Source organism: Teleopsis dalmanni, chromosome 2, assembly GCF_002237135.1.
Source record: "Teleopsis dalmanni isolate 2A chromosome 2, ASM223713v2, whole genome shotgun sequence".
Taxonomy (NCBI): domain Eukaryota; kingdom Metazoa; phylum Arthropoda; class Insecta; order Diptera; family Diopsidae; genus Teleopsis; species Teleopsis dalmanni.
In genome coordinates this window covers 240,993,019-241,005,125 of record NC_051847.1, presented here as the reverse complement: position 1 = coordinate 241,005,125, position 12,107 = coordinate 240,993,019, and the positions used below count along the sequence as shown (strand labels likewise).

At 28.0% G+C, this 12,107-nt stretch overlaps 1 protein-coding gene across 2 annotated transcripts; it reads left to right on the top strand.

The window, feature by feature from the left end:
- Positions 1 to 6,465: 6,465 nt before the first annotated feature.
- Positions 6,466 to 11,536, top strand: LOC119682553 (adenosine deaminase 2-like). 2 transcript variants are annotated; one of them, XM_038096024.1, is made up of 5 exons: positions 6,466 to 6,608; positions 8,924 to 9,048; positions 9,105 to 9,465; positions 11,058 to 11,227; positions 11,303 to 11,536. In XM_038096024.1, exons 1-5 carry the CDS (start codon positions 6,542 to 6,544, stop codon positions 11,486 to 11,488), a joined length of 909 nt encoding a protein of 302 aa, XP_037951952.1. In that variant the 5' UTR covers positions 6,466 to 6,541; the 3' UTR covers positions 11,489 to 11,536. The 2 variants fall into 2 exon arrangements, with proteins under 2 accessions (XP_037951952.1, XP_037951951.1); XM_038096023.1 differs by having other exon boundaries at positions 8,873 to 9,048.
- Positions 11,537 to 12,107: the final 571 nt, after the last annotated feature.

Sequence of the window (12,107 nt, the reverse complement as noted above, 5' to 3'; positions counted from 1 at the left end):
AAAAATACCTGAGAACACAGTAAATACCTGGCAAGGAATTATCAATGCTAAATTCGACATTCGTGCGTACTTGAGGGAAACGAATCTAAGATTTAATGGAGTTATTTGATAGTTGTAGAAAAAAATACAATGGATCTTTTATTCAGAGCACTTTATAAAAACTATATATATAATACAATCATATAGAATATCCTTGCAATACCTTTAACACGCTTAGCAAACAAGTTCTTGCTATTAAGACCGTTGCAATATTTCAATTCACTTATTGCATTATTGGAGCTGCAATCAAATATGGTACTTATACTTTTTCAATTTTTAAGGAACTGTGAATGAAGTCAGATGCATTTGGAGACCATATATAATTATCACTCAACTAATACAGTATACATATTATTTATATATAATGTATATGTATATATTTATATATATGTATTGATCGGGCACTGTAGATTAAATAATCACCTATCGACGTTAGGAATTCAATCCAACTCAGATTGCAGAGAAACTGCATACCATGTGCTTGGGAAATGCCCGGCACTGATGCACAAGTGGAAGAAACACCTAGGAAGGTATTTAATGGATCATAAAAACTAAAAAAGATACGCTTTATACTGTCTTTCATTAAAGAAATCGGACTTGGAGAAGCACTCTAATCCAACTTAGGGACATAATAGATCTTTTAGGTCGCAGTGTACTATCCCTTCTTTTAATGATAATAATAAAAAATATATAGAGCACCCGTATATAAATTAGAGACACCACTCTATAACAGCTACGTAACATATACGTATTTCTACTTCTACTGAATATGTACTTTTTTTTGGTATCCAAGTGACCAATGTGGGTTTATAAAAGTTTGTAGTAGTGACGTGAGCTTATAAAATGTTTACACTTATAGAATATATATTTAAATATTTTACACTTCATTTATATTAAATATTATATTGTTTAACAAATTTATTTGAGTATGCATTTTGAATTTAAATGGATTTTAATGGACCTATGACGTCGATTTTAGCAAATACGCATGTTCTTTATAACAAAGTGTTAATTTCAAATAAATTATTAATTGATTCTCACTTTATATTTGCACTAACAGTTTATTGTTACAATAGTATTTATTATAATTACTTAAGATATTTTAAAAAATATTTTCTTTTAACAACCGTCGCCGAATTTATATTGCAAACGACACTCTATAAGCACTAATAGAAAGGAGTTGACATGGTATTTGATATATTGTAGTATATCAGGTAGTATTAGGCACATCAAAAAGTACGATTTTAGTTATGCATTTATAAATATTTTTATTCTTCAAAAAAAAAAACAAAAAAAAATAGAAGTTAGAACTTAACTTGTACAAATTCTTAAATAATAATTATTGGTTTTTCCTCCATTTATTTGGCAGAGTACACCCATTGGGACTATACAATATATAGTATATAGCACATGTTGTTAACTTGGCGTTCGAGATTAGCATTATCCACCACCCAAACAATGGACAGTGAGTGAGTGACTCAATGAAAGTTCACAAAAGCGACTAAAGTCAATATTTATTTTAACCAACTAGAGTAGGAGAGGAAAAAAAAATAAATAAACAAATTATATTACCAAATTGGTGTTAATTTATGAACGATAAATGCAACGGCAGAAGTGGGAAAAACACAAATCAATTTTTCACAAACTGAATTGAAAGTTAAAAATAATTTTGCTCTATTTACTGCGATTTCAATTCAAGCTCCTACCGGGTTCTCTAACTGAGAATATGTTTCGCACCACGTCCGTTTCAACACTGACTTCAAGCAAAGCGAAAGCCTTTTTGGCAACTTCGGAGAGGTGAAGCAATTGTCAAAACAAATTATTGAGTATAATTAAGTGGACAATTTTAATTTAAAGGTGAGAGATAGAAAAATTAGATATTGTCGCACTCTTAAACAAATAGACAAATCTGTTAATAATGAAACTCATAACTGCTTTAAGTTAAGATATTAAATTTGCTTACTGCTCAATTAAACCATTTAATATATGGGCTATAAATTATATTAATTCCGAAGAGATAACATCAAAAAAATGTGACAAAAATGATTAAATGGTGTCTTTAAAGTGGTTAGTGAGGTGCTTTAGACCCTCCGGTAGCGTTCGTTCGTTCGTGTGTTCATTGAGTGCTCAGAATAATTGTAACTTTCAGCAAAGCAAACTAATGATGAACTAATGAATTTTCGCACACTCCTCCTTCTCCTCCACCATGAATTCTTCAACGAAATTTTTAAAAACTTTTTGGCAGTTGACGTTTTGCATACTAAAATGATTTGAAGCGCGCGCAAACCGGGGTTTTTACGGCCCGGGCTTAAGCTGTTAAACGTCATCTGTTATGGGCTGTTGACTTCTTCGCTATTACGGAACAACAATTTGTTTGTCTAAATTGCTTTAATAATTCTAATAATATGTGATTTGCAAAATTTATTTTCTTTGGTGACAAAAATTTCAAACTGTTAATTGATTTGTACTTCAAATAGTTGCAATTTTTACAAGTACGAGTATTTCAGAAATATTTCTTCTATAATAACTCCATTACTTTATACTTTTTTGTTACGGGTTACTTATTTATAAACTTGAACTTTAATACCTTTTAAAGTCATTAAACTCTTGAAAATAAAATTTAAAATATATATTCACTTCATTTCTCATTAAATTAATAAAAGTTCTATAACAATCTAATAATAAAGAATCAAATTATAACTAAATATTCTAACAGCATAGTCTGCAGTAACTCTTTATTTTATATATTTAATTCTATAAATAAATTATATATATATTTAAAGAGATTTTTCACACCAATAACAGCATAGTTCCTAGAACCTTTTTCCAAATACTTCAAACATTAAATAAATTTAATATATATTTTTTTACAACAATTACAATATAGTCCTCAGAACATAGTTTCATAAATTTAATTCAATAAATAAATTTAATATATATTTAAAGAGATTTTTTACACCAATAACAGCAAAGACCCCATAATTTATTTTTATATATTTGATTTAATATATATGTAAATTTAATAAATATTTAAATAGATTTTTCACACCAATAACAGCATAGTTCCTAGAACCTTTTTCCAAATACTTCAAACATTAAATAAATTTAATATATATATTTTTTACAACAATTACAATATAGTTCTCAGAACATAGTTTCATATATTTAATTCAATAAATAAATTTAATATATATTTAAACAGATTTTTTACACCAATAACAGCAAAGACCCCAGAATCTCTTTTTATATATTTAATTGAATTAAATATATGTATATATGTAAATATAATATATGCAAAATTTAATAAATATTTAAATAGATTTTTCACACCAATAACAGCATAGTTCCTAGAATCTTTTTCTGTATACTTCATACATTAAATAAATTTAATATATATATTTTACAACAATTACACCATAGTCCTCAGTATATAGTTTTATATATTTAATTTAATAAATAAATTACAATCAACTTAAAAGACAGTATTTAACTAAAAATATCGGTAAATTTTTATTTCTATTTATTCAAGTTATAAAAAATATTTAATAAAATTTTATACAGTTGCGCCACATTAGTATTTAAAAAAAAATATATGAACTTTAAAGTTTACGTACTATATGTTTTTATCAATAAATTTTCAATTATATCTGAACTTATCTGTAATAAATATTACTACATAAGTTTTAAAAACTGCTGCAATACAGTGTCGTTCACTGTCAGATCAAAATCAAATTTTTTAGATAAAAATATATTTTTATTACTAAAAATAGCAAATAACCAAAACTTTTATAGCAAATTAACAAAACTCCAGAAAAATGTGCGAGTATAGAAGTCAAGCACGGCTTTGTGTCAGTTGGCTAATGAACGATGACTCTGATCTTCAGATTTGGCAGGGCACGAGTTCAATCCTTGGTACTTGCAGACTCAAAAAATTATTTACGAATTATTAAATTCAACAAATATTTTCAAAATCACTGATGATAAGTATTTGACAATACTCGAAATAGCTGTATGGTCAGAAAAAAGTTAATTAATTAAAGTAATATAAAATAAATTTTTGTTGTTGCACTTCACCTCTTTATTATTATTTATTTAATAATTTTTATATTACTTATTTATAATTTTTATTATTTATTTATTATTTTTATTATTTATGTTGAAGCTAGTTGAGTCAGTGCACTTGAGCACTTTTACTCTCTATTAACTGCGAGATTTCTTCAAAACTCCTCTCTACGCCTTGACTGGATTATTGTTTATCACTTCATAACACTAAGCTATAATTAACGTCTGATCTGCATACCTTCCCGAGGTGCTTGTAACCATTCTTTTATAATATACACATTTTTTAATTGAATATATTTAAGTGATTCTTCCAAGAGTTTTGCTTTCTTTTCTTCCTAACAACTCAAATATCCGTGCTTAGAGTTTTAACGTGATAGTTCAAGCGGATTCAATTTTGAACACCAATCACTTTTCCAGCCTTTGTCGAACCGCATTATATCATTCACATCGTGAACTCGTAGTTTATTTCAAAAACTTGTGTAGATACTTCTATATACGGTTTTAGTGATGTTAATCTATATATAGTATATGCACGTAAAGAATGAATAGAGTTTTAACAGGGTATTTTGAGTGGATTCTAATTTGAGAAGCAATTAAAACCCAAAACCAACTGTATCATCCTCAGTCAAACCAAATTATATCAGTGGTATTATGAAACTGTATAACGGTGTGTTCATACTTGATTTTCAAATAATATCTTGATCGAAAAAATGTCATATCTGTATTTTATATCTATAATCCTCAAAGTAAATAGATTTTTGACATAGTATTTCGAGAGGACTTAAGGTTGAACAGCAATTATTGTTACCGGTCAAGAACATTGTTTTCCATTACAACTTGATTTTAGTGATGTCAATCTATGATACCTCACGCTACTGTGGATTTCAGAACACCCTCTTGATTCATCCAGGTTCCACTTCAGTTTGTTAATAAACTAATAAACAATACAGATCACAGAAAGCACAATAGACGGACATTTAGTTTCAGTACAAAATCTCTTGCAATCAATCAATTGATTCAGGAGTTTTTTTTTTGATGATTTTATTGTGATTGTCTTATTCTAATAATCTTATTATGATAGTCTTATTTTTATTTATCTTCTATCATTACATTAATTTCTAAAAACTTCTCTAATATTCTCTAGAAGTCAGAGAATTTGTTTGATTTTATTCTTTCTGTCAACATCTGTTTTATTTTTTTAATAGTCTGTATGTGATAGATCTCTGCTTGTTGTCACAATAATCCTCAAAGGATGCAGTCACGTGGTGATATAGTTCCCTACCTTTTCAATATCTGCCTGGTGTCATTACCACATATTTGAGATTACATTATCTTTGCTTCCACTATAAGCTGGTTGTTTTACGAGTATTTAGAGCCGTTAACTTAAAGATAGTTATGACTCGAGTATTCATAGTTGTAATTATATACGTAGTTATTTCCAATTTATTGTTCGGTGCAGAACGTCTTCTCATACCCAGTTGTCTAGATACGTATTAAAGAAAATTACTAATTAAAATTTTGAAATAAATGAATGGATAACTCTTATTTGCAGTCGTGATATCTAATATCTAGAACTGTAAGAGACGAGTATTAAACTAGAACCTGAGTGCTGTTAATGTTCTATATAACCATATAACCCTTTTATATGTTAAAACAATTGACCAAATTTTTAGTAATGATTATAGTAAGTATTTTTTACATACTTTAATAGAAATATAAGTAATATATGTTGAATAGTTGATCAATTTTTTAAGTCTTTTAGAGTTTAATACAATTTTCTTAAACAAATTTAATCATTATTTGCGCTTTCTGCTCTAAATATCGATATGTTAGTTACTATAAACATCACTACAAGCAAATAGTCCCAGAATTTGTATTCAACTACGTCACTTCAGAAGTCAACTTTTTGTTTACAAACAAAAAGCCTATATTTAACGATAATGTGAGTGATAAAAATATATCACAACAAATTGCCTAGTGAACTTGACAATTGAAATTGATAAAGAACGTGCGCGCCCACTCATGGGGCTTGCCCCGAACTATTACTACATGAATACATCTATTGTCTCATGAATAAATGTTGCTGACGATGATGATGATGTTGCAGCTGAAACATCATTGTGTCATTCATAATTTGTTGACAATGAACTAAAACTGTGATGACTCTCGGCAACAAATTTTGTGATGACATCGCACAAGTACGATTTTGATATTTATTGTTCAGATAATGCTGTGCGAAATTTTTGTTATCAGTTAAATTGCATTCGCAAATCTGTTCGGAGTGATATCGGTCTTTGTTCACTCAGAAGTGCAAAAAGTGATATTATTTAAAAAAATCATAAGCTTGAAGGATTTATGTGTTTTTAATTGATTTAATATAGTTAATGTATTTTTAATTTATTTTAATTAAAATTTTATTCAAGTGTTATACGCTTCTAAAATGAAGAAGTTAAGAGTTTTGGTGTTTATATTTTTATTCATGAACCTAAGCGAATCTATGGAATTATGTAAGAAAAGTACATAATATTTGATATATAAAAAATTCTATATTTAAGTTACAATTAAAATAAATATGAGTAAAAAAATACATCCAAAAAATGTACCCTGCATGGGAACTAATCCTTTTTTCATATTAATGTATAACAGTGCATGGTTGATAGCCTACATTGAACTTAGAATGGAAGTGCATTATTCAAAATGTAATCAAATAAATGCATTTAATTTAAATTCTGACTGAGTTCCCTGCTGTTAACATTTATAGAAATAAATTTAAATAATATTGTAGCACTGAAAATTATGGTTCACATAAAATCTGCGAAATATCTGATGATTGTTTAGCCCTTGACATTGACTCACATAGAAATTGAAAAATTCTATGTGAAGAGAATGGGAAACTATGTTAGTTTTGGACATGAAAGAACACCAATGCAAAGTTTATATTATTAAGTTTTATACAATAAATTTATATTGAAATGCATTTTTATGAGTTATATTTATTTACCCACCTATTTTCTGCATACATTTTTGTGTTATTAAAAATAAAATAAATATAATTTAAATAAAATATTTTTATGGCTTATACATGCTAGGGACTTGTGTTCAAGATTATAAAAGTCAGCTAAAAAAACCTTCCCTTAAAAGGTATTTTGTGCTTGAGTTAAATTTGAAAACAGTTTCAAGTCTTTCGAGTTTTATTTCGAAGCCCGTTGGGCCAAGATATGTCTTTTGCTAAAGATATATGTGTAAAAAAAATTTTAAATATTTTTGGATAATAATAGATTAAAGTTTTGTTTATATGATAAGTATTCATCATATATAAGTTAACACACGCGACCTCTTGTATCCTGCCTCTGTGCTTGGTTTCATTAACAGCAGGATCATGCGATATTATTCAAACGCGTGATTTCTGCTAAACGAGACATCAACTTGTTTTTCTGGAAAAGTCTCGATAGTTTTGGTGGATCTTAACTCCATGGAAGTGTACTCGTTCACTTTTTTATTTGGGCTATATATACATTATTCTGGAATACGATAATATTGCTCTCAGAATCTAATAAAATCTATTAGTTGATATTGAATTTATTAGTTTAAATAGTTTTTTTTAATTTTTTTAACTCAATCTTAGCTTCTTCTAGGCTTTCTCTTTTATTAAAATCGTTTAAGATCATAACAGCATGCTTACGAACATATATATGAATAGGTTAGCTAAAGTGGAAGAAGGAAGGGATCTTCCTCAATTAGCTAAGAAAGAAAGCTACAGAAATAAGCATTAAGCTAAGAAAGAACTAGCAATGAAATTAGCTAAGAAAGAAAAATTAAGAAATTAATTTTAACGCTAGATATATCGCTGAGTGTCTTTAAGAATGGTTTGCTTAAATGCCTAAGCGTAATTCCAGAAAAGCCTGGACATAGACACAACAAGTGTTCTGGTATGTTTTATCCGAGCGACGGTAGATATGTACTACAGGAGATACCACAAGGCAAGCCGAGCTTGCCTACATGTCATCTTAAAGTCCAGTGTCCTGTTAGAGTAAATATTAACCTAGATACTTATGATTTACTTCTATGTACCAAGTACCATTCTACAATTGAAGTATAGGGGCCATGTAGGTCTTGAACTAGCCACTGAGAGTGAATGAGTCCACTGTCGCAAAAAATGATCACACATCAACTATCAGCTGGATATACTTATAGAATTTGTACTTATAATTATAAGTATTAATTTATTTATAGTTAAATAGATGGATAGATATTGTCTCATAGAAAACTGATTTACTTAGTTCCTAAGAAGTAAACTCATTGTAATACTATAAAGAAACTTTTAAGTATGATAACTAATATCAGCAATTTTAGATGATGATTTCTATCTTTTCGAAAGAAGGATATCTTCAGTCTCTAAAATGGTTAGATATTAGATAGATTTTTTATTAGATAAATAATATTTTTTAAGTTATAAAAAGCTTTCTCTATAAACTGAAGAAATCTTTTTACATACCAATCTTCCCCATATTGCAATAAACTTGTAAAATACTCGTCTTCACTTTGCAATCAATTTTAACACAACACACTACTCTTAATAAGGTGTTCACCAATAAGAAGAAAACGTTTCACAAAAAAAAAAGCAATTACTTAATGTAACTAATCATTTCCCAGCCATAACACTTCAAAATCAAGCGGAAAAAAAAACCGCCGAATACTTTTTGCCCAATCCAACTCAATATATATGACATAATTCTTCAAACATATAATTTTTTATAACTTAATTTTTTAGTTCTCAGTCCACACGAATCAAACATTAACATTTGTAATTTTCACTGTACAGCTTATGAAACACTGCGTGAAAAAATTATAGAAACGGAACTAAAATCATCACTCGGCGGCAGCCTTTGGTTAACCTCAGCCGAAGAAAAAGCCAACTCTATACTTATGAATGCCAAAAGACAGGAGGTATAGTTAACCTTAATTTTTACTTTTAAACTCATTAATTTTTTTGTACACAATAGATATCTGATGGTGCCAAAAATCCTGAAAAGTATCCACCTGCAATTCATTTTTTCCAAGGAAAGCAATATTTACGCCAGAGTGAAGTTTTTCGTATTCTACAAAAAATGCCCAAAGGTGCATTTCTTCATGGACACAACATTGGCATGGTCAGTTCAAAATGGATTATTAGCAATTTAACCACATCGAATAATTTATATACATGTCGAAATGTTAATGGATTGTTGATTTTTACTTACGATCAATCGAAATGCCATAGTGAGACCCAAAATGTTTGCCTGGAACGTGTAAACGCTGAAGATAAACGTCTTTATGAACGACAATTGGAAAAACACATTAATATGTATACCATGCATCCAGAATGTAAGTGATTTAAGTATAAGATATGTTAATTTAATAATAATTTCATTAGAATATATATAAATACGTTTATTTCAAAGGGTCTGTCAAACCCTTTCATGAAATCAAAACACCATTTTAGCTAATTGAAAAGGATTCGACATTCCTTTCATTTAACTCACCTACCTTAATGCATTTATTACAATGTATGACGGTTCATCGAAGAGTATTCATTATCAGAAGCGATTATTGGCAAAATAGAAAACCGAATTGAAAAATAGTGCCGATATATAATATAATAGTTTCTATATCTAAATTTATTTTTTATAAATTCTTGAATATATTCTTATTGGAGCTTTGAAGTCGTGTTAAAAACTGAAATATCCGTGTTTTTAACTAATATTTATGAATTTTACTATATATGTGTGTACACATATATAATTTTTTATTAATTAAATTCACTTACATGCTTTAAATCTATTTACCAATTCTACCAATAGTTTCTAAAACTGTACTTTAGCTCTAAAAAAAATACATTTACTTATGTAGAGTTAATTAACATATAATGTCATATCTTTTATATATATATGCAATATATGTATATCTCAAAACCAAAACTCAAAATAGAATTCGACATTACAATCAAAGAGATCAGAAAATAGTCTTTAATGTTAACTTAATCCCATTTCTTAAAATGTTCTTTGAATTAAATAATTTCCCTCCTAAAAATTCTCATTTTTCAATTCATCATTGAAACCCTAAAATCCAGACATCGAAATATACAAAGAGTAATTTTTGGATATAGGTATATAAATAAAACAAAGCTAGGCGTGTTTAAGTATTATCTAACGGGTCACAATGGCCTGTGCTTCCATCACAATAAGATAGAATTGAAAAAGATAAGAGCTCTATTCATATCCTTTGGAACTGTTTGGCCTTATTATGAACCAGAAGAAGAACACTCGACCAATATCTCCCACTCCCATTCATATCCTTTGAAACTGTTTGGCCTTATTATGAACCAGAAGAAGAACACTCGACCAATATATCCCACTCCCATTTGATATTAGAAAATCTTTAACAGATGACATTTTGTATTTCATTCGAAGAGCTGAGTATCGTGTGTTCAGCTACAGTCAGTTTTTTAAAACAAAATATGTACCATGATTACAATTCTCCACTCGGTTTGGAGCCAGTACCCGGTTAATTTCTATTTTATTCTTTAATTTACGGATTCTGGATTCTACTAAAGTATATTTTATTATATAGTTTTTATCTTAGATCTATTAATATTTTACTTCTTATTTTTATTACTTTATCGTATATTCATTATTATTACTTTCTTGATCTTTAATTTTTTTTTATTTAAATAATTAAAAATTATTATACTTTAAATCTTTGTTAAAAAGTTTTTTATTTTATTTCATATTTTTACACATATCTTTTATTTTATATTTTGTTTTATATTTTTTTATTTATTTTAATAACAATATTTTCTTATTTTTAACTAATGCCGGCAAATGTATATAATTATGTATTATATATATATTATTTGAACATATGTATTTTTATCCAATATAAATTTTTTTCTATCTCATAATAATTTACATATAAAGCTTTGATAAGTGACACTAAAAAGATTTGGGAAAGGTTCGACAATATCTTTGTAACACTTGAAAATTTTTTGAAATATATGCCTACCTACTGTGCCTACCACAAGCGATTATTGGAAGAATTGTGCGAGGATAACATTATATATGCTGAGATAAGAACCTCATTGGCTCCGGTTAGTATTTCATAGTATATAATATATTATTATATTAAATTTAGATAAATTTTTAATAACATTTCTCAATTTCAGCTTTATGGAGACAATAATCATACATATAATACACTAGAAGTAGCTAACGAACTGGAACGTATTGTAGAAGGTTTCAAAGCAAGGCATCCAGACTTTGTAGGTGTTAAAATTATCTATTCAAAACCAAATAAAGCTACAGTAGACGAAATGGCACAACGATTTGTAACTTTTAAACAATTACAGTAGGTATCGCCTGATCTAGGAACATATTTTATAAATTTATTAATATCGATTAAGAAACCTTTCTTATAAATAATTTAAATTATTTATAAATTCCAACTAATATACACTGATATATATTTATTAAGCAGACTATTCAATTATGTATACACTCTTTTTTGGTTTAATTAATTAATGCTGAGCATAGGAAGGAACCTTAGTTACACAGTTGACTTATATAAGTATATAAGCAATAGGGTTTGTTGTTGAGGTTAGTCCTCCGTTTTTAAGTAACCAGGGGTAGATAATGGTTTGTTGAAAATAATAAAGGCAAAATGTAGATATAGAGTTTAAGCAGTAAGCGATAGAGATTCAGTTACAACATCACAAGAATAGAAAAGAGGATAATAATGATGAGTTTTGAATAATATATCGAAGATGTAACAACATAAGAACTGAGTGGGTATTGGGTATAGGATAACAGAGAGTGATAAAATTATTCAGTTACGATATCACAAGAAGAACAGAGATGAACTTTTTTCTCTTCCTGGTTAGTAGAAAGTAAAATTAGTGAGATATTATGAAGTCAGAATCGAGTGGTGTGAGGTGTCAGCTAACAGACCGTGATAAAGATATACAGTTACAA

Excerpts from the sequence above, each read along its gene's own strand:
- LOC119682553 (XM_038096023.1), top strand. The coding sequence starts at position 6,542 with ATGAAGAAGTTAAGAGTTTTGGTGTTTATATTTTTATTCATGAACCTA. Across the intron at positions 6,609-8,872 it reads AAGCGAATCTATGGAATTAT|TTCTCAGTCCACACGAATCA; the intron begins GTAAGAAAAGTA and ends TTAATTTTTTAG. Across the intron at positions 9,049-9,104 it reads TGAATGCCAAAAGACAGGAG|ATATCTGATGGTGCCAAAAA; the intron begins GTATAGTTAACC and ends TGTACACAATAG.